The 24,379-nt window shown below is 39.8% G+C and overlaps 1 protein-coding gene across 1 annotated transcript in view; it reads right to left on the reverse strand.

Moving 5' to 3' along the window:
* Positions 1–24,379, reverse strand: part of CFAP61 (cilia and flagella associated protein 61) — a 162,241-nt gene that overhangs the window by 129,334 nt on the left and 8,528 nt on the right. The window contains exons 5-6 of the mRNA XM_058178325.1: positions 8,079–8,211; positions 2,345–2,498 (exon numbers count right to left, since the gene is read on the reverse strand). Coding sequence (XP_058034308.1) covers positions 2,345–2,498; positions 8,079–8,211 — 287 coding nt within the window. The remainder of the gene's footprint in view (positions 1–2,344; positions 2,499–8,078; positions 8,212–24,379) is intronic.

Below are 24,379 nucleotides of genomic sequence, written 5' to 3' on the forward strand. Positions count from 1 at the left end.
TTTGTAATCAATTAAAGAGCTAGTAACTACATTTGAGGGAGGATATCTCTTCTGATACCTGAAAGCTGTACACATATAAAATAGTGGCAGCTTAGATCTTTGTTGGTGGGTGGGTGGATTTAAGAGAGCACAGGTGGTATCACTATTAGTGATGACAGCAGGTTACATCAGTATTACTATTATCAGATTATCAGGTTTGGAGGAATCTGGTGCATCACTAAAGCTTTTTGCTGTGATCCAGTGGTCACTAAGCATATAGGATGTTTTTGCCTAGAGCCTACATTTATCTGCTGCTCCACCTCCACCTCCACTCTTGGCCTAGCCAAATGCCTAGAGGCATGCCAGACATGCAGTTGTCCATGACTTTTTTTTAAGCCTGTAGGTCTGATTGGGGCTTTATTTCTGTGGGCCCAAGATAGCTATCACACCTTGCATAGAATATATTTATACCAAGAGGGAGAATGGCTAGTCTTGGAAATATGTACCACATTCTTAGATAGAGTTATGACCGAAAGGCATGTAAACTGGGAGTTGTCTGATATAGAGTTACAGTGTATTCCACTGAAACAGGAATCTTTCAAAAACTTGCAAGGAATATGAGATCAGCAGTTGATTTTTAAATCACCTGATGCCTAATAAACAAATTAACTTTTAAAAACTATTTATTATTAAAAACATCAGTTAATCTAACACAATTTATTTTGTAAAATTTATTTTTTTCCAAAGAATATAGCTAGTATTTACTTTTCATACACTTTTTTTATGCACAGTTTCCTCTATGGAAATGATTACTAATACATTTTAAAGAGTATTATCACCTTGCTAGGAAATGTATTAGCCCAATGTATTTTTTAGCAATAAATTAAATTTTGCAAAATATTTTGATTTCACCTGTAATTTCACTTGAAATGCATGGTGGTTTAAGAATATCATCTGGATGTGGTTTGCAAAGTCCATGGAAAGTCTCAAGTCAAAGCAGTCATGAAGCAGCTGCACATTCACTTCAGAACATATACTCATGAATCCCTATGCCATTATCCTGAAACATCCATTAAAACCAGTTCTCACTATTAAGGAGTAATAAAATGCTGAGCATTTCAACATAAAAACAGATGACAGGCCTACACAACTCTCATCTCACAAGCACTACAGTAAGAATATTGTTTATCTGCAATACAATATTATTTATTGTTATGTATTATATATCAATACATACAACACATTTCTGAGGAAAAAGTACCTATTTTTTATAATTATCTATTTTAGTTTTCAAAACTTCAGAGACAGTATTTTTATAAATTCATAATGATTGCAAATTAAAATTTTTATACATTCATGATGATTGAAATTTTTTTAATATTATCTGTTCATTAATCAAAACCTAGAATAAGGGGATAAGGAATCAAGTACAGCTGCTTGGATACAAAAAAATCTCTCAGATGGATCATTCTATCCCAATATTTGTAATCAATTAAAGAGCTAGTAACTACATTTGAGGGAGGATATCTCTTCTGATACCTGAAAGCTGTACACATATAAAATAGTGGCAGCTTAGATCTTTGTTGGTGGGTGGGTGGATTTAAGAGAGCACAGGTGGTATCACTATTAGTGATGACAGCAGGTTACATCAGTATTACTATTATCAGATTATCAGGTTTGGAGGAATCTGGTGCATCACTAAAGCTTTTTGCTGTGATCCAGTGGTCACTAAGCATATAGGATGTTTTTGCCTAGAGCCTACATTTATCTGCTGCTCCACCTCCACTCTTGGCCTAGCCAAATGCCTAGAGGCATGCCAGACATGCAGTTGTCCATGACTTTTTTTTAAGCCTGTAGGTCTGATTGGGGCTTTATTTCTGTGGGCCCAAGATAGCTATCACACCTTGCATAGAATATATTTATACCAAGAGGGAGAATGGCTAGTCTTGGAAATATGAACCACATTCTTAGATAGAGTTATGACCGAAAGGCATGTAAACTGGGAGTTGTCTGATATAGAGTTACAGTGTATTCCATTGAAACAAGGATCTTTCAAAAACTTGGAAGGAAAATGAGATCAGCAGTTGATTTTAAATCACCTGATGCCTAATAAACAAATTAACTTTTAAAAACTATTTATTATTAAAAACATCAGTTAATCTAACACAAATTATTTTGTAAAATTTATTTTTTTCCAAAGAATATAGCTAGTATTTACTTTTCATACACTTTTTTTATGCACAGTTTCCTCTATGGAAATGATTACTAATACATTTTAAAGAGTATTATCACCTTGCTAGGAAATGTATTAGCCCAATGTATTTTTTAGCAATAAATTAAATTTTGCAAAATATTTTGATTTCACCTGTAATTTCACTTGAAATGCATGGTGGTTTAAGAATATCATCTGGATGTGGTTTGCAAAGTCCATGGAAAAGTCTCAAGTCAAAGCAGTCATGAAGCAGCTGCACATTCACTTCAGAACATATACTCATGAATCCCACGGCTATGCCATTATCCTGAAACATCCATTAAAAATGTTATTTACATTTTTCCCCAAAAAAAGATTTGGATTCTATAAGGTAGGAAAAGATACTATTTAACTTCTTGTACTAAAATTCATGTTCCTTGCTTATAATATAGCAAAAGGACCTCTGACATATAACTATGAAATAAAAGAAAGAGGCATAAAGCAGTGCACTGTTTACTTTGTGTTATCAGTGATAATTTTTCAAGCTTCAATAGCAATAGCACTTATTTAATTTATTTATTTAATCATATTTATATACCGCCCAATCTCCCGAAGGACTCAGGGCGGTTCACAGGCACTTAAAAACACATAAATACAATATAAAACAATTAAAAACTTATTATAAAATGGCCATATATAACTAAAACCCAATTAAAACCCATAAATTTAAAATACAATACAAAATATAAAATATGGGATTTATTTTATCAATGGCTAGAAGGAAAGATATGTTAGAAAAGATAACATAAGATATATGTATGAAAGAGATCTTTGTTGGTGGGTGGGTGGATTTAAGAGAGCACAGGTGGTATCACTATTAGTGATGACAGCAGGTTACATCAGTATTACTATTATCAGATTATCAGGTTTGGAGGAATCTGGTGCATCACTAAAGCTTTTTGCTGTGATCCAGTGGTCACTAAGCATATAGGATGTTTTTGCCTAGAGCTTACATTTATCTGCTGCTCCACCTCCACCTCCACTCTTGGCCTAGCCAAATGCCTAGAGGCATGCCAGACATGCAGTTGTCCATGACTTTTTTTTAAGCCTGTAGGTCTGATTGGGGCTTTATTTCTGTGGGCCCAAGATAGCTATCACACCTTGCATAGAATATATTTATACCAAGAGGGAGAATGGCTAGTCTTGGAAATATGAACCACATTCTTAGATAGAGTTATGACCGAAAGGCATGTAAACTGGGAGTTGTCTGATATAGAGTTACAGTGTATTCCATTGAAACAGGAATCTTTCAAAAACTTGCAAGGAATATGAGATCAGCAGTTGATTTTTAAATCACCTGATGCCTAATAAACAAATTAACTTTTAAAAACTATTTATTATTAAAAACATCAGTTAATCTAACACAAATTATTTTGTAAAATTTATTTTTTTCCAAAGAATATAGCTAGTATTTACTTTTCATACACTTTTTTTATGCACAGTTTCCTCTATGGAAATGATTACTAATACATTTTAAAGAGTATTATCACCTTGCTAGGAAATGTATTAGCCCAATGTATTTTTTAGCAATAAATTAAATTTTGCAAAATATTTTGATTTCACCTGTAATTTCACTTGAAATGCATGGTGGTTTAAGAATATCATCTGGATGTGGTTTGCAAAGTCCATGGAAAAGTCTCAAGTCAAAGCAGTCATGAAGCAGCTGCACATTCACTTCAGAACATATACTCATGAATCCCACTGCTATGCCATTATCCTGAAACATCCATTAAAAATGTTATTTACATTTTTCCCCAAAAAAAGATTTGGATTCTATAAGGTAGGAAAAGATACTATTTAACTTCTTATACTAAAATTCATGTTCCTTGCTTATAATATAGCAAAAGGACCTCTGACATATAACTATGAAATAAAAGAAAGAGGCATAAAGCAGTGCACTGTTTACTTTGTGTTATCAGTGATAATTTTTCAAGCTTCAATAGCAATAGCACTTATTTAATTTATTTATTTAATCATATTTATATACCGCCCTATCTCCCGAAGGACTCAGGGCGGTTCACAGGCACTTAAAAACACATAAATACAATATAAAAACAATTTAAAAACTTATTCTATAAGCCCGTTAATTAAAATATAAAAATAAAACCCAATTAAAACCCATAAATTTAAAATCTAGCTCAGTCCTGCACAATTAAATAAGTATGTTTTAAGCCCGCGGCGGAAGGTCCGAAGGTCCGGAAGCTGACGAAGTCCGGGGTAGTTCGTTCCAGAGGGTGGGAGCCCCACAGAAGGCCCTTCCTGGGCGCCGCCAGACGACATTGCCTCGCTGACGGCACCCTGAGAAGTCCCTCTCTGTGAGAGCGCACGGGTCGGTGAGAGGTATTCGGTAGCAGTAGGCGGTCCCAGAATAACCCGCCCAATGCCATGGAGCGCTTTAAAGGTTGTAACCAAAACCTTGAAGCGCACCCGGAAGGCCACAGGCAGCCAGTGCAGTCTGCGCAGGATGGTGTTATGCGGGAGCCACGAGGCTCCATCTATCACCCGCAGCTGCATTCTGGACTAACTGTAGCCTCGGATGCCCTTCAAGGGAGCCCCATGTAGAGAGCATTACAATAATCCAAGCGAGAGGTAACGGTGCGTGAGTGACCGTGCATAGGGCATCCCGGTCCAGAAAGGGCGCAACTGGCGTACCAGGCGAACCTGGTAGAACGCTCTCCTGGAGACGGCCGTCAAATGATCTTCTAGAGACAGCCGCTCATCCAGGAGGACGCCTGTTGCGAACCCTCTCCATCGGGCCAATGACTCGCCACCGATGGTCAGCCGCGGATTTAGCTGACTGTACCGGGATGCCGGCATCCACAGCCACTCTGTCTTGGCGGGATTGAGCTTGTGCCTGTTTCTCCCCATCCAGACCCGCACGGCCTCCAGACACCGGGGCAGCACTGATAGCTTCGCTGGGGTGGTCCGTGTAGAAAAGTACAGCTGGGTGTCATCCGCATACAGCTGGTACTTCACACCGAAACCACTGATGATCTCACCCAGCGGCTTCATGTAGATGTTAAACAGTAGGCGAGAGATCGACCCCGCGGCACCCCACAAGTGAGGCGCCGGGCCGACCTCTGCCCCCTGTCAACACCGACTGCGACGGTCGGAGAGATAGGAGGAGAACCACCGATAAACGGTGCCTCCCACTCCCAATCCTCCAACCGCGCAGCAGGATACCATGGTCGATGGTATCGAAGCCGCTGAGAGGTCTAATAGGACCAGGGCAGAGGAACAACCTCATCCCTGGCCTCCAGAGATCATCCACCAACGCGACCAAAGCCGCTCCGTGCTGTAACCGGGCCGGAAACCGGACTGGAACGGGTCTAGATAGACAGTTTCATCCAGGTGCAAGGGAAACTGATATGCCACCATACTCTCTACAACCTTCGCCGCGAAGCGAAGGTTGGAGACCGGACGAAAATTACCTAAAACAGCCGGGTCCAGGGAAGGCTTCTTAAGGAGGGGCCTCACCACCGCCTCTTTCAAGGCGGCCGGGAAGACGCCCTCCACCAAAGAAGCGGTCGTAATCGCCTGGAGCCAGCCTCGTGTCACCTCCTGAGTGGCCAGCACCAGCCAGGAGGGGCACGGGTCCAGTAAACACGTGGTGGCATTCAGCCTACCCAACAACCTGTCCATGTCCTCGGGAGCCTTATACACCACGTCATAGTGCTTTACAGCCCTAAGTGGTTTACCTTAGTAGTTAGCAAATTGTCCTCAAGGGGTCCCCCTTTTACTGACCTCGGAACAATGGAAGGATGGGTCAACCTTGAGCCAGTAAGAATTGAACTGCTGACACTGGGCAGAATTAGCCTGCAATCCTGCATTCTAACCACTGTGCCACCAGGACTCTTCAAAACCATGTACAGGATTTGAAAAACAGCTCACATATTCCAGTTTAATCCAATAATTTCCAGACTTAGTTTTAAGAACAGCCGTATTAGTAGATATACTATTCTATTTAATTAGTGTTTAATCAGATGCCAATAGGTAGTCAGATGATACAGGGCATCCACCTGAGGGTCAAAAAATCATGGCTCAACCATGTGGTTAAAATTCCACCCCTTTTTAAGTGTACCACATTATTTAATGAATAATCAATCATATGGTATATCCATTAAAAAACAGTTCTCACTATTAAGGGAGTAATAAAATGCTGAGCATTTCAACATAAAAACAGATGACAGGCCTACACAACTCTCATCTCACAAGCACTACAGTAAGAATATTGTTTATCTGAAATCTGAAAAATGTTGGAAGTGTCATCAGATACCTGGATCATATTACCATATATGGTGGACATGTGTTGAAGCGAAAAGATATTGGACTAAATATCCAATATTGGATATTGGACTCCAACATGGTTGGAGAAAATGATTAAAAAACACATAGATTTTAAGCCAGAAGTCTTTCCGTTGGGAATTATACCTGAGATATATACCAGAGATGTAAAATATATGATTGTGAACATTATTACAGCAGCTAGGATTGTGTTTGCTAAAAATTGGAAAAATGAGAAATTACCTTTGCAAGACGAAATAATTAGGAAGATGATGGAATGTGCAGAGATGAGTAAATTGACTTTTGAAATTAGAGAACAAGAGGATAAGCAATATTATAAAATATGGGATTTATTTTATCATTGGCTAGAAGGAAAGATATGTTAGAAAAGATAACATAAGATATATGTATGAAAGAGATGTTTATTTTGTGATTGCACAAGAAGATATGTAAACACCCCTTCAGCATATTGTAACTGTTTGATGAGTTTTTTCTTTGTTGTGAAAAAAAACACCTTTTTTTTAAAAAAGAATATTGTTTATCTGCAATACAATATTATTTATTGTTATGTATTATATATCAATACATACAACACATTTCTGAGGAAAAAGTACCTATTTTTTTATAACAACCTATTGTCTAATAAAATATCATAGCCTAACAATCAAAGCAGACTTGATGCTTAATTATATGTACTATCTGACTTACACCTCTCTCCAAGTAGTGTGATAAAAGAGATTTCAAATGCAACTGCACAGGATTGGGGTGCGAAAAGCCAATTGAATCCTTATTTTGCCAAACTCCATCCAGAATTAATTAGTTTATTTCATCTTTGCTCTCACAATTACTAAGATATGGTTCTGGATCTTGATATACCCAACCTTTGCCTTTGATACAGCAGCAAATGGCCTAACATTAGGGATACTGACATTTTTTAAAACCAAAATTTAACATTCCCATGCTAGCATCTCTAGCTGTTGAATCCCTATCCAATAGCTGAACATATGTCTATTTCTTTGGGTTTTGGAATAATGACAAAATACAAAAGAACCTTATTGACCATCAATTGTGTTGTAAATGTTGTACCTTGATGAACGTATCTTTTCTTTTATGTACACTGAGAGCATATGCACCAAGACAAATTCCTTGTGTGTCCAATCACACTTGGCCAATAAAAAAAAATTCTATTATCTGGCATGTAATATAAAAAAAGCCTAGAAGGAAACTGAATTGGAGCTCTGTATAAAAGATAACACATGACAAATAATCTGTTTTGAGTAAGATGGAATATATTTATGTCTCTACTTTTTTTAGGAGTTTTAGAGGACAGTTAATTGAAGTTCTAGAAACTTAGGAATCCTTCATTTAGAACCTACAGAATCTGCTCTGAATCTAATCTGCTGCCCATATACTGTACAAGAGATAAAATGTTAGGGAGCCATTTCAATTCTACTCAAACTAAAGGTGAAATATTATGAGATATTTTGAATGAATCCAATTTGTCATTTAAAAAAATCAGACAAGTAGTTTATCTAGTAACTCACTATTACTATCAAAGGCTTACCTCACAAACGACAGCAAGATTATTTTCATCTTGAGCTTCTATCAGTTCAGCGAGGAAATAGTCTCCATAGGTTTGCCTTAGAGTATCATTATGCCGTGAAAAGATTGGGGTGAGATCATCATGGTCTTCTACCCTACAAATGAGATTATCCTTTTAAGAATAACAAAAATAACTTAGGATTCTATTTTTTAAAAAATAATGTAAGTATAATGGATAAACAAAAAGCATCAATAAACGTCATAAATAGACATTTTGCAAGATAGCATAACATCTTATGCAGAGATGATAGTTTCCTAAATTATGATAGATGGTTATAGCAGATGTAAACTACTTAATCCATTTTAATATAAAGGCCTAACACAATAATATGTAAATTAATATAAGAGACAAGAAAAATGTCTTTCTTCAGCCATTGCTATATAGTACAATCTCAGCTACCAGTATTTGGATTTACATCATAGTACAACAGAGTTCTGATTTAACAGCAAACATGTAGCACCAAATCAAGTCTTTCATTCAGATTACCCATCAACACAACTAAATTGGTTTATGAAACAATCCACTGGTAGAATTAATAGTCAAAATAACTTCAAATCCCTTTTTAATCCTATTATTAAAATTAATCATATGATTTTATTAAAGGTTACTGGACTAAATAGTATAAAGGCTGTTAAAACAATTTCAAAAATGCAAATATAATCTGGTACCTGAAATGGTTACCGATTATTATCTAAACATGAGTTGTGCTAATTGTCAACACACAACAAGACAGATTAAGCACAACACATATTTAAACAAGCTTTGGGTGGATGGACTAGCCACTTAAACTAGCAACTTAACATATATCTTTATTTGATTGAGCTGCATTTATAATAAAACTTGCCCTTCCAATTATGAAGAATATGTTGCATATAAAAGAAATAAATGCCTTACTTTAAGATTCAACAACACAGCAAAAAAAATATGGAATGAAATATGATATGTGCCTATCTGGAACAACCAGCTCTGAGATAAAATACAGTTGTAACTGAATACCCCAGAAGTTATTTGGCATTATTATAACAATCTGATTAGGGAAACACTGGGGAGTTTCTGAACACATACGTCATAACGCATTAGAAATCTAGGGGATTTTTAAAATTAAACTGATACAGTATTCTTCTGGCTTAAATCCTATACATAATTGTGCAGTATAATGTAATATGATTGCAGGAGATATGTCCAATTATTTAAGGATAGATTTATATTGACTTTCTTGTTTTCAAAAATATGATCTGTGGGAAAGAGTACCCTTACTGTAGTATCAGTAGTGAAAGAAATAGTTTCAGTTGCACTGTTTCAGTTAAATACATAAGTTCAAAGAAGAATGAGAAATAAAAAGGAAGAGAGACTATCTAAAATGAAAAAAGGAATATACAAATGAAGGAAACATAGTTTTCTAAGAAGACTCCTGGCCTGGCCAAGTCAAGGATCATAAAGAAGTAAAGAGTCAGACTAGATGTGAGAGGAACTGGTAGGCCTTGTTCTGGTGGAAAAAAGCAATGTCAGGACTTAAGTTAAAAGACTCAAGAGATGAAGCTATGGGGTAGATTTATAATGAACATAAAAGATGTAGCTCTACCTCTTCATTGCACTCAGTAAAGAATTTTACATTATTGAATACTTTAGCTTCATGCTTGTTGCTGAGCCAGGCCTTAGCCTCTAATTTTTCTGAAGCCAGGGAGCCTTGCCTAGGAAATAGTATAATTTTACATTTTTAAGGTTGACAAGGCTTTAAAAACTGTGCTGAGAGATTTCCCCTGACTTAAAATAATCTGAAGTTCAATACATTCTGAGTCATCTTCAGAGACCCACTGATCTCAGGAAATGCAACTACTTGCAGTACGTATAACTGAGTTATTATTCATATTTAACTAAGCTGAAAGTTGATATTTCACAGTAAAGACAAGGATTATTTTCAAATATTGTATTATTGTTATCACTGGTTAGCAATATTGATCAAGGTTCATTAACTATTTATCACTTTATCACTTTAAAATGCTACCAATGCACAAACAGTTTTTGTTTTAAATTGCTATGAAAACAAGGGTATCCAGAAATCTTTCATAGTATGAAAGTGGCACCTTAAAATTATACAAATAAAAACTACAGTTGCAATATCAATACAGTTCTAACTGCATATCTTCTGACTTATCATTCTGCACTAGTCTGAGCATTTTGAAATGGGAAGCATTCTCATATGAAGTCACAAACTAGTTATTAAGCTGAACTCAATTAGGAGAGTGGAATATACAGATTTGTTATATCAAGGAATATAAATTTAATAGCCTTGCTTATTGAACAATTCAGGATTTCCAGTTTATATATATATATATATAGACACACACACACATGTATACATGTATCTAAATACACATACACAAAGTATCTATGTGCTACTGACTACACAGTCAGTAGATATATGGTACCACACTGATACCACTTCTTAGTAATCATTTTCATGTACTGAACCACACTCTGTAATTGCATATAATATTTAAAAAAATATGTAGTATAAGATATGTGGGTATTTCATGAGCTATCAAGTAATGATATATTTTCTCTGAACCATATGCCATTATATATTATAATTACTATTTATTACAAGTTGGAAATCTTTGTGATCCTGAAAGTGGCTTGGCAGACTTTCTAGAATAATGTGTTGGCCCCTTTTTTGAATCACTAAAGCAGCTGTATCTTTTTCCAGGTTTGCACAGATGCTTCAAGATCTGTTCCCAATTATCTCCACATATTGTGTGAACATGCCCTTGGAAAAGTTTCTAAAGAAGCTGTGGGAACATGGAAAGATACATCACTGTTTAATCAGAAAAAAAGCACACACTCCTACTCATTCAAAAAAACCTCCTTAGATGAATTTGCAAGCTGTAATACTGGTCAGACAAGATTAAACATGAAACTCAGTCAATTGAACATTTAAAATGTATCACAAATATTACTGACTGGCACTGATCATTGATATGGATTGCTGCCAGCAACCTAGGTATCAATCAAATACCTTCTTAAGATGTACAATATTCTGAGTAGCTCAGTTTTTGCAGTTCCGCTGGTGTTATTGCAGGAAGCTGTAATTTGTTGATGTATTTTGTACTTTTCCTAGAGTATGAAATAAACAATTATAGGCAATTACTTAAAAGTTTATTTAGTACCTGTACCAAATATTTGAATGATGAGAATTATACATTTACCAATAAGTGTTAACAATGGCTTAACGCAGGGGTGTCCAAACTTGGTCCCTTTAAGACTTTTGGACTTCAACTCCCAGAGTTCCTCAGCCAGCTTTGCTGGCTGAGGGACTCTGGGAGTTGAAGTCCACAAGTCTTAAAGGGACCAAGTTTGGACACCCCTGGCTTAACGCTATGGCTCACAAAAGACTTCTCTATTGTACATTTCATCAAGACTTTATTATTTTAAGAAGAGTATTAATTATTTAATTGAATTCAGTTCTTTATCATCTTTGAAGACAACAGTCTTCCCAAAGTGGCTCACAAAATAAAAACGAATTGTAAAAGCTAATAAAAGTCTATTAAAATATATATTTCTTCCATTTAGGGCTCTTAGCATGGGATCAGTTTGTTAGGGAATACTATGGATAAACACAGTACTTGAAGATATAAGTTAATAAATTTTTGCAAACAGAATTCTTTATCTGCTTCAAGCAAGAAACATAGATTCTATATATAGGTATCACCAGATGGACAATATGAGAATATCAATTTAGCAAAGTTGAGGAAAGTAGTATGTGAAGATAAGGTGAATGGATAGGACCAGAAAGATTGGTTAATGTCTTATTGAATTATTGTAATATGAATTAAGTAATATGAATTACTACTTGGAACATGCCAGGACTGAGAGCATTTATCCATATAGCCATATTTGATTAATGTGACCTAACAATTATAAAGCAAACAATTTTACAATTCAACAACAAATATAATTCAGGTTTTACAGGTTTTTAAAGCATCCTCAATGAAACCAGCCAAGCATCTATCTCATGGGAAGAAATTCCATATGATGCAAGTGGGAATCAATTTAATGTAAAATAGTTGAATAATAATTATTCATTTTTTCCAGCAAAATTAATTATTGAATTTTTTCTAACAAAATTCAGTTTTGCTAAGTTCTAACTGCTGCCATGCAGTGAAGGACAATATAAGCTATTTCAGCATTTAAAAAATAAAGTTCCAATCTCATGTTTGCCAGCTATCAATAACAGTAATTAAGCAACAATAGACTCTCAGATCCAGGGCCACATAAAAATGTAGTCCCAAAGATGTTTTATGATATCTATAGGATAACCCACTATTAAAAATATATCTTTCCATAGATAGAACATAGAAGAATGGGGTGAGATTTGATTCAGATTGATGATGGATTTTATGAGCTCCTTTGGACAAACCTCTTCAAAGCTTCCTAGATAACCTTTGAGTTGATCTCTGGTCTACTGTAATAAGATGGTTTTACATGCACTATATCATGTCCTTTCAAAGAAGATTTTATATTATTTGATTTAATTAATCTTATTAACCACTATTATTATAAACTTTTATTCATTAAACATGAAACTCAGTCAATTGAACATTTAAAAATGTATCACAAATATTACTGACTGGCACTGATCATTGATATGGATTGCTGCCAGCAACCTAGGTATCAATCAAATACCTTCTTAAGATGTACAATATTCTGAGTAGCTCAGTTTTTTGCAGTTCCGCTGGTGTTATTGCAGGAAGCTGTAATTTGTTGATGTATTTTGTAAAATTCTTGGATATGGTACCAAGTGCCCTGATGACAGTGAGTATCACTGTTACTTGTTGTATCCGTAATCGCGTAGTTTTGATGGCCAGGTCACGATATTTCATGATTTTTTCCAGTTCTTTTTCTTCAACTCTGGCGTCTTCTAGTACAGCAATATCAATAAATTGTATATTTCAGTTTTCGACAACTGTGATATCTGGCATGTTGTGTTCCAAATGACGATCTGTCTATATTCAAAAATCCCACAAGATCTTCACCTTCTCATTTTCGACAACTTTTTCCATTTTATGTTCCCATGACTTTTTGGATACAGTTAAGTGGTATTTTTCACATAATGACCAGTGGATTAATTTAGCAGTTTGGTCATGTCTAGCTTTGTAATCAGTTTGTGCGATTTTGCTGCACTTGCATATTAAATGTGAAACAGTTTCAATTTCGTCATTGCAAAGTTGGCAGTATTATTTGATTTAATTAATCTTATTAACCACTATTATTATTATTCACCCATATCACAACAAATGCTTGATGAAATAATAAATTCTTTTTACCAACATGTATTATTTCATCAGGTGTTTGGATTTTTGGATAACAATTATTGTTTGAATGTAAATTGTTTTTTCTTGTCAAAGTACAAATTGCTAGCTGTAAATACTACTTGTATTTATATATTTGTATATTTTCTTTTATATAAAGCATGCATGTGTTTAGATGTACGTAAGTACTATTTGTAAAACTGGCATAGGCTTCCTGAAATATATTTGCATACATACTGTAAAATTAACTATACTTTTTTAAAAAATAAAGCAAGCTAAAATAATAAGTTATACCTAGGATGGAAAGTATATTCAGTTCTTGCTAAGAGTGATTTATGTTTTTCTAGGGGGTGATTGCAAAAAGTTTCAAATACCTTAGACAGTGGATTTTTGGACAGAAATCTTTAAATAAGCCAAAGGTCCTTCAAAGATTAAAGATTTAAATTAGCCAGCCTTGATTCATTCATTATATTGCTTACCTATTCCACTAATTATTTTATAAGAGAACTAAAAAAGCTGGATTTTTCTTTCTTGTTGTCTGTGTCTTTTTGTTTTGCTAACCCTAACTTCACTAAATGCTGTACACTAATGAACACAAAATCTATTTTAAAAGGTTTATGATGACCTCTGGTGGTCAATTAACAAGTGGTTACTCCCAATTCATTTACTAGAATAGAATAGAATAGAATAGAATAGAATAGAATAGAATAGAATAGAATAGAATTTATTGGCCAGGTGTGATTGGACACACAAGGAATTTGTTTTGGTGCAAATAAAATTTACTACCTGTCAGACTGTGAAGAAACCCATATAATTAAATAATTTATTTTAAGAAACAAACTATATGGCATAAGCATGTGAAGTTGATAAATGTGATAGTAAAGCAATTTTCTTCTTCCTTTCAATATTAAATGCCTTTTAAATACATTTCAAAGTAGAGAGATATGAGAGGACACTCGCACATTTAGCCAGTTACTATAGAAACTAAACAAGCATCTTGGTGCTGTCATTTCAAACTGCTTTTGAGAGAATGTTCCTCCTCCTTTTCTTTTAACAACAACAAATTATATTAGTTTCATGATCATCCTGACAAAGTTAGTAACTAGCATGTCAGAGAGATTTTTCTCTTTACAAGTACAAATTCTGTAAGATAAATCACCAATTCCCATGTAGAAAAGCCATTCCAGTAAATCAGGTAAGAATCACACCAAAAATTAGGTATTATATACAATATGAAAACCCTGTAGTAGCCCAAAATCCAAACATTAAAATAGTAAATACTGACAGCATAATAATTTCATAGTTATTATCGACAACTGTGATATCTGGCATGTTGTGTTCCAAATGACGATCTGTCTATATTCAAAAATCCCACAAGATCTTCACCTTCTCATTTTCGACAACTTTTTCCATTTTATGTTCCCATGACTTTTTGGATACAGTTAAGTGGTATTTTTCACATAATGACCAGTGGATTAATTTAGCAGTTTGGTCATGTCTAGCTTTGTAATCAGTGTTAAGTTCGGGAAGTAACGAGGCTGGAGACCAGGGTAGTGACAACAGCTCTTTAATATAGGGTGAACCCAGCAGCTTGGCTGGGGAAAAACAACCCTTTATATACTGTTTAACCGGCGGCTTCAACCAATCAGCAACGTGCTTGTTTCCCGCCTAAATATTTAAAGGTACATAACACTCCTCCCCTCCCAGAAAACACTTTACCACTATTTACATATTATTTACATGTTATTTTTCGACGTAGTCACGCAAATAACCTGGGCGTCTCCTAATTCTTTCGGACCTGCGCGGTTCAGTCCTGGGTGGTGTTTTGAGCTGGTCGGAGGGGCTTTTTTCTCCTCCCAGCTCTTCCTCTAGGCCATCGGGCCCTGGATTACTGGCAGTCTCTTTTTCTTGGCCCTCCGGCCTTGGATTACTTTTGGAGTTTTCCCTGCTGTTTCCATCGGGAACCTGATGGCGTCGCTGGACCTCCGGGACCTCAGCTAAGTCTTGCGCCTCCCCCGGGTTATAGTCAGCTGTGGATTCAAATAAGGAGTGGTCATGATCTGTCTCATTTAGCTCGGGTTGTTCGGCTATTCATTTCCTTATCTGATCTATGTGGCGCCTCCATACTCGGTTGTCTTGTAACTCGACTAAGTATGACTTTGGACCGGTTGCTTTTATGATTTGCCCTGCGAGCCAACTTGGGCCGTCCCCATAGTTGCGGGCCCACACTCGGTCGCCTATGCCCATTTCTCTCGTTTTTTCTAGTTCCCCCTTGTAACCCTCTGGTGTGTAATGGGGATTCAAACGGTCAAGTGGGCACCGGAGCTTCCGTCCCATCAATAATTCGGCTGGGCTTCTGCCTGTAGCAGTGCTTGGGGTTCTGTGCTGAACGGCCAGAAAGAAATCTATCTTTGTTTGCCAGTCACCTGGCTTGAGCCTGACAATGCCTCCTTAGCGCCCGGACGGAACGCCGTGCAAGGCCATTCGACGCAGGGTGGAAAGGCGCAGAGAGGGCATGTCGGATGCCCTCCTCTGCCAAGTATTCCTCAAACTGGGCTGCCGTGAATTGCGGGCCGTTGTCGGACACCAGAGTGTCAGGCAACCCGTGGGTTGCGAATAGGTGGCGCAGGGCTGCGATTACTGCCTCGGCCGTAGTGGATTTCATGAGTATGATCTCCAACCATTTAGAGAATGCGTCGACAACCACTAGGAAGGTTTGGCCGTGGAAAGGGCCAGCAAAATCAATGTGGATTCTTGACCAGGGCCCTTGGGGTTTTTCCCATTCCCTGACTGGGGCCGTTGGGGGTAGAGGTCTGGACTCTTGGCAAGCCTGGCATTTCCCTACCCTCTCAGCAATCTCTGAGTCCATGAGTGGCCACCACACATAGCTTCTTGCTAGCCCCTTCATCCTTACGATCCCTGGGTGACCCTCGTGGAGGAGGTCCAATACCTTTCCCCTTAATTTATCCGGGATTACCACACGATCACCCCATAACAGGCACCCCCCTTGAGCCGAGAGCTCATCACGTTTTTTTACAAATTCCTTAAACCGTTCGCCCGGCGCAGCAGGCCACCCTCTTTGTACCCAACCGAGTACAGTCCTTAACATAATGTCCCGGTATGATGCCCGAGCCACTTCCTTAGATGTGACTGGGCCAGAGTCCAAAGAGTCAATAAGCAGGATGGGCGTCCCCGGAGTGGGGTCTTCGATCGCCCCTGGTAGTGGGCATCTGCTTAACGCGTCCGCATGCCCCACTTCTTTTCCTGGTCGATGCTGCAGCTTGTAAGAATAAGCGGCTAAGAAAATAGTCCATCGAGTCAATCGTGGCGAAAGTGCCACAGGCGTTGGGCGGTCGCCAGCCAGTATTCCTAACAGCGGTCTGTGGTCAGTCACAATTTCAAAGTCTCCCAAAAACATATTCGTGAAATTTTTCACCCTGACACAATTGCTAGCGCTTCCTTATCTAACTGGCTATAGTTCCTCTCTGGGGAGGACATCGTTCTGGAGTAGAAGGCTATAGGGGCTTCTGTGCCGTTTGGTAGTCTGTGGCTGAGTACAGCCCCCACCCCGTAAGGGGAGGCATCGCAAACCAGCACTAGTGGCAATGAGCTATGGTACTGGATGAGCAGGCTGTCGCTCGAGAGCAGGTTTTTTACTGCTTCGAAAGCCCTACTTTCCGACTTCCCCCAAGACCAAGCAGTATTTTTCCCTAGAAGCTTATGCAGCGGTTCAGCAACGGTCGCTTTGTTTTTTAAAAAAACCGCGTAAAAATTCACTAGCCCTAGGAATGCCTGTAGCTCTGTTTTGTTTTTGGGCGCTGGAGCCTTTCTGATTGCCTTGACCTTGCTCTCAGTGGGGTGAATTCCTTTCTTGTCTATTCGGTAGCCCAAGAATTCGACGGATTCTACCCCTATCTGGCATTTGTTTACTTTAACCTTTAGTCCGGCTGACCGAAAATGCCCAGAACTTTCTCAAACGCTCCCCAATTCCTCTACATTTTCGCTGATATCAATACATCATCAGTAGGGAACTACCCTGGGAGCCCTTGCAGAAGTCGTTCCATCAAATTTTGGAACAGCCCCGGTGCCACACTCACCCCAAATTGTAATCGGGTGCACTTGAAGGCCCCCCTGTGAGTTACAATTGTTTGGGCTTCGGCTGTGTTGGCGTCTACGGGAAGTTGTTGGGAGGCTTGAGCCAAGTCTAACTTTGCAAAGACTTGCCCTTGCCCCAAAGAGTGCAGCAAGTGTTGCACCACGGGAACTGGTAAGCGCTTTTCTGTAAGGCTTTGTTTAGCGTCGCCTTGTAGTCAGCGCAGATTCTAATTGACCCATCTGGTTTTACTGGGGTGACGATTGGCGTCTCCCACTTTGCGTGATCGACTGGCACCAAAATCCCCTGATTTATGAGCTTATCTAACTCCTTGTCAATTTTAGGTTTAAGGGCAAAAGGGACTCTCCTTGCCTTTAACCTAATGGGGCTACCTGGGGTCTAAGTTGAAGGAAATAGGGTCCCCTTGTACTTGCCCAGGCAGTCCTTGAAGACATCTTCGAACTCGTTCATGAGCATGTCTTTCAGGTTACAGTCACTTCTGTAGATGCCAGTCACTCCCATGCCCAGTGCACGAAACCAGTCTAGTCCCAACAAACTAGGCAGAGTCCCTTCGACGATCGTGATGGGCAGGGTCTTCTTGTGTGGTCCATACTCGACTCGGACGGAGGTGGTCCTCGAACAGGGATGCGATTCCCTTGGTAGTCGTGGACTCGTAGCCGTTGTGTTTGCAGGTGGCGCCGCGACTGACGGCAGTGACTTCGCCAAAGTGTCCCAGGACATGATGGTGATCGCTGACCCGTGTCTACTTCAGTCGGCACCGTACTCCTTCTATTTTGGGTTTGGTGAAGATCTTCTTCTCCACCGGGTTGTGTGACCTATGCCCATCGTCGTTTGGTTTGAATCCGCGCCTTTTTTGTTTGAGCCAATCGCGGGTCGCCTTGCCGATCCCGCGCTCTGATTGGCCGATTTGAATTTTCGGCGGGAAGGTTGGGGAGCTCGACAGACTTGAGCTAGGTGCCCTTCTTCTCGCACCGCCGACATGTTGCGTCCTTGAACTTGCAGCGTTGGCGCTGGTGTTGACCTCCGCAACTTCCGCATTCGTCCGGTCCTCTTTGGCCACGTTTCTCGGTTCGGCAGACCCTTCCTCATCCTCACCGTCAGATTCGGTCTGGATCTCTTCTTGGTGCACGGGGTTGACTTTGTGCTCGCCTTTGGTGTGAGAGGCTTTGCAGTGTCTCCGCCGCTTGGGTGGACATTTCATGCGCTCTGGCTTCGCCCAGGGCGTTTGCCAGCGATCAGGTTGCTTTTCGATAGCAGCCGCCTCGCAAACGCATGTCTCGGACCCCCTGATGAGTTGCTCCAGCAGCACCTCGTCCAGGTCTCGGTACCCACAGTCTTTGGAGGCTTTCAGGGCGGCCATGTAGTCACCGATGGATTCGCCTCTAGCTGTCGGCGCTCTCCAAATTCAAAGCGCCGGCGTATTTGGACGGCGTTGGCGCGAAATGGTTTTTAAGCAGGGTTTGCAGAGTTTGCCACGATACCGATTGTAATGGCGTTGGCTCTGCCAGGGCTTCCGCGATGTCGATGACCTCGGGACCGCAGTGGCTCAAAAAGTATGCCCTTTTGCGGTTGTCTGGAACTCCTTGCAGTTCGTTGGCTTCTAGAAAGCTTTCGAAACGGGTCATATACGTTCCCCATTTCTCTTTAGCCGGGTCAAATGGTGCGGGCGGAGTGTAACTGGCCATCTCCGTTTTTCTGCCCTGTGTTTGCTGGGTTCGGTTCTTCCGTGCTTCAGCTCGGTTCTGGTGCTCCTTAGCCTCGAAATCCCACCTTCGTCGCCAGTGTTAAGTTCGGGAAGTAACGAGGCTGGAGACCAGGGTAGTGACAACAGCTCTTTAATATATGGTGTATATTCAGTTCTTGCTAAGAGTGATTTATGTTTTCTAGGGGTGATTGTAAAAAGTTAATGTACACCAAAATAACAGTCATATTTTAATTTACTTTACCCAAGTAGAATGGTCAGCAAAATAATATTTTCATCTATATCCATGAAAGCAAACCTGTAGCATGTGTGTCAGAGGTGGCACACAGAGGCCTCTCTGTGGGCACATGTGCCATTGCCAGCTGCTCTTCTGGTTTCCGGCGTGCATGATCTTAGCACATGCCAGAGCCCATGTGTGCATGGGCCCCAGCCACCTGGTCTTTGGGTTTCCAGGGCTCACGCCAGAAACCAGAAAGGCTTCGAGTTTCTGGGGCTGTGGTGCAAGGTGTGTACACATGTTCCAGTTTGTGCACTTGGTGCCAAAAAGGTTCGCCATCACTAATCTATATAATCTCCACCAAAAAATAAATGTATGATCAGAGCATAGGAATCAAGTGAACATATGAAATGATGTCTGATAGGCAAAATCATAAATATCTGCAAGATGGGAGCTGCTATTCCAAGAAGTTAAAAGACCAAAAATTAACATATTTAACCAAAATTAACCAATTTTCTGAAGAATTCATGCAAGAACATTTTACTTTATTTTTTTACTTTAAATATAAATGGGGAAGTGGCTGCAATGAGTGCTGTGTTGCTAATTCCGAGATTATAGGCTTGCAACATATAAATGTGGTAAGTAAATTTATTTAACTGTGGGATTATATACACATATATACACATATGGCTACTGTTCTGGTTATAGTTCCATGTCAAATTCAAGATCAAGTCTAGGTCAACAGATTTTTTTATAACAGATCTTCCATGTTATTAAAAAACTATGCCCAGCTTACTGAGAACATTTTAGGAAGAGAGGAATGTTAATGTGGGATAACCAAAATTCAGAAGGGGAACTGGCAACTCCTTTTAAAAGTAACTCATTTTTTATTTTAAGGCATAAATTTAAGTTCATGAAAGATTATGCCTTAACCTTAATGCCTTAATCATAAGATAAAAATGGGATACTCTTACAGTTCGCACTGTAAGAATCTTTCTAATTTTTGGTCAGCCTACTGAGAAATTCCAACTTTTTATATTAGTAAACATTTCTGAAAATAACTACAAGTAGTTGATAAAACGTAATTCTATGATTTGCATGCATATTTTACAATATACCAGTTATGTTATCTATCTCAAACTTATCATATATATCTGTAAATACATTCAAGTACTTCTCTCACAAGGAACATACTAGTGGTCAAAACGAAGTGTACAAAGTGGCAAAATTAGTGGACCAGAGGAATGCTGTCGATATAATTTACTTGGATTTCAGTAAGGCATTTGATAAAGTAGACCATAACCTACTACTTGATAAAATAGAAAAATGTGGGTTAGACAGCATCACCACCAGATGGATTTGTAATTGACTGACCAACCGCACTCAACGTATGGTCCTCAATGGAACTGCATCTACATGGAGGGAGGTATGCAGCGGGGTACCCCAAGTCTCTGTTTTAGACCCAGTACTCTTCAACATCTTCATCAATGACTTGGATGAGGGGATAGACTCATCAAATTTGCAGATGACACCAAGCTAGAAGGACTAGCCAAAACTAAAGAAGATAGGCTTAAAATACAGAAGGATCTTGACAGACTTGAACATCGGGCACTATCTAACAAAATGAAATTCAGTCATGAAAAAAGTAAGGTTCTACATTTAGGCAAGAAAAACAAAATATCTATGTGTGCACAATTATTGGGCAACAATTAGTGTGCAGAATTATTATGCAACTAAATGAAAAATGAAAAATTTGCCATCTCACTCATTTATTTTCATCTGTTAAAGTGAGAATAATATACAAACAACTCAAAATATACAAATAAACATTTCTAACAATTCAAAAAAAAATCAGTGACGAATATAGCCACCCTTCTTTTCAATAAGGCATAAGTCTTCCTGTCAGGCCTGGAAACCATATTAGACTTTAGGGTTCCAGATGCTGCCACATTTTTCCCCTGAGGGGAGGAAGGGGGGCTGAGGGGTATGGTAACATTCTTCAAGCGGTCAAAGTCGGATGGTGTTCGCATCTGCAGGAAGAGTGGCAAGAAGATATTCGAATGAACTGGGAGAACATGGGACCATGTGACCATCAAAGGGGTCAGGGGGGTGGGACTCTTGGGGTTTGTATAACTGGGAAAAGAATCCGGAAATTCAGTTTTGGAATTTCACTCATCGTGTGCCAGTTTCCTCATGCTAGTAAAGAACTCTGGAAAACAATGGCTTCTGAGTTTTTTTTATGCAGTAGAGGTTTTTCTGGAACCTTGACATTATTCCAAAACTGCTAACTTTCTTTTGTTAACGGTACCCTCTCCTCCGCTCAGAGGGGGCCCGTTAGGGGGGTGCTGGGTCCCAGCCTCCGCAACCTCCACAGCGGTGCAAAGACCCAGCGAAGATGGAAGAGCAGCAAGCTGAAAGCGTGGAAGTAGCACAGAAGCTTGAATCTGACGATTTAATTGAAATCACCTACTTCCCATCGGAAGATATGACTCAAAAACCCGAAGTGGTAGAGCCTGCTTGTCAGCTTGGAGCACAGCCCAAAGACTCTGATTCATGGGTAAGCTGTCGTTCGGGAGAAAACATTTCCCCGGGGCGGAATGGAGAGCCCCCTCCCCCTTCTCAACCTCACTGGAGGACAGTAAAACCCGGAGAATCGGGAGAGTCACTGGATTGGGACCTGAGAAACCCCCTAAAATCCCAGTCCCTATTAGACCTCCCTGAAACTTTTGAGCATTTGGAAGTGAGGCCTCGTATAAGCTCAGCTCACCCACCTCGAGAGCCTTTAGCTCAGCCTAAATTCACCTTCCCTCCCACCAGAGAGGGAGAAATTACTGAAGCTCAAAGCCGTTCCGATGAACGCAGGAGGACCTCCTTCCCTCCTTCAGACGGCAGGAGTTCAGGCAGCACCAGGGACTTGGGGAATCGCAACTCCCCTCCAATTGACTTTTCCGCCAACAGAGGCCTCGCTGCCTCCAGCTGCTTCTATTCCTCCTGGTTGGGCATTTTATCCTGGACAAGGGTGGATCCAATACCAATGGCAACCAGCCAGTTCAGCACCTTTCTTTCCTGGGGCCCCAGGCCGATTTTGCCTCGTCAACTGAAGCATTTCAAGGACTTCCTTCTCAGCAGCCAGGGGAATTCCACCCCTTCACAACTCAGCAACCAGCCACAACAGCAACGGCCCCCCCCAAATCCTCTTCAACCGCAAGCAGGCCAGCTAAACCCACCTGCACCCCCTCACCCAGCCCCTCCCCCTTTCAAGCCAACCTTTGATGGAAATCCACACCACCTGGCTTACTTTCTCAGCAGAATTGAGGCTTACGTTGAACAATATAGACATCAATACCCATCAGAAAGAAGCCTAATCAACGCCATCTCGGATGGTATGAATGTGGGGCTAGCCTCAGAATGGATAGCTCAACTACACAATGAACGTGCACCAGAGCTAAACCATGTTCACGGATTTATGGCACTGCTTCGCAACCGGTTTCAAGATGATGACCTAATTGCAGAATGTGAAACCACCTTAAAACAATGAAGCAAGGTAACAAGCCACTAAAACAATTTGTATGGGATTTCAGAAGGGTTGCTGGCAATCTTAGACATTGGCCAGATCGAGTTCTCTTCCACTACTTCAAAGATGCCATTGATCAAAACATCAGAAAAGCCTGCTCCACCAGAGGAATCCCAGAACAACTAAATGACTGGTACAACGTGTCCATCGCTCTGGACAGAGAATTCAACCCCCTCCAAAGCCAATCACCAACTACAACTCCACAACGACCACCTACAGGACCCTCCCTCTTAAGACCAACCACACCTTCCACCTTTCAGCCTTCAACAATAATCAAATGCTACCGTTGTGGAAAACTAGGACATCGGGCGTCAGTTTGCCTAGCCCCAACACCCCTCCCACAGTATCACCCACCAACTGCTACCCGACCACGCAAACCCCCTCGAAAGAATCCAAATACCAGTCGCTTTGCGAGACAAGCCATAGACCTCCCTACTGACCTTCCGTCATCTGATTCACCTCCTGACGACTCAAACCAAGCAGAAAACGACCCAATGGTGAGTGCACCCATTCCTCCATTTGCTATCAAAGTAAATTTAGTAATTCCAGGGGGAGGAGCCAAAAAGGATTTAGAGGCTATTGTGGACACAGGATGCACCAGATGCCTAATTTCAACCTCTACGGTTGCCCAACTCCGTATAAAAACATTTCCCTTGAAACACCCAATTAAATTCCACCAAGTAGATGGAACCTTGATTGGTGGCGTTCCAGCGACCCAAATCACACAACTGGTTCGCTTAGAAATTGGAGCCCATCATGAACTTATAAGATTCATAGTAATTCCAAAGATGTCAGAATCCATCATCCTGGGTTTAGCTTGGCTGGACAAATGGGAACCCACAATCAAATGGGAGGATGGATTCAGGAAAATTATATGGACTTTCAGACCCTTAGACCCAATTCCCCCTACCGGAAAAAACCTTATCCAAAATGACCACCAGAGGGAACCAACAACCACCATATCCAATCCATCTCCTAATGAACCACGCATCCCTAAAGCATACATGGATTTATCAGACGTTTTTAGCGAGGATGAATGTAACCTCTTACCCCCCCACCGACAAACTGATTGCGCAATTGAATTGCACCCGGGGGCAAAATTACCAAAACCCAAAATGTATTCAATGACACCAGCCAAAATGTCTGAACTAAGAAAATACATTGACACTAACCTAGCCAGAGGGTTCATTGAACCAGCAAAATCATCTGTAGCTGCGCCTGTGCTATTTAAACAAAAGAAAGATGGTTCGCTTAGATTGTGTATTGACTTCAAAAATATCAATGCAATTTGCATACAAAACACATACCCTTTACCACTTATGCACGATTTGTTGAACCACTTATCA

Source organism: Ahaetulla prasina, chromosome 3, assembly GCF_028640845.1.
Source record: "Ahaetulla prasina isolate Xishuangbanna chromosome 3, ASM2864084v1, whole genome shotgun sequence".
Classification (NCBI taxonomy): Eukaryota; Metazoa; Chordata; class Lepidosauria; order Squamata; family Colubridae; genus Ahaetulla; species Ahaetulla prasina.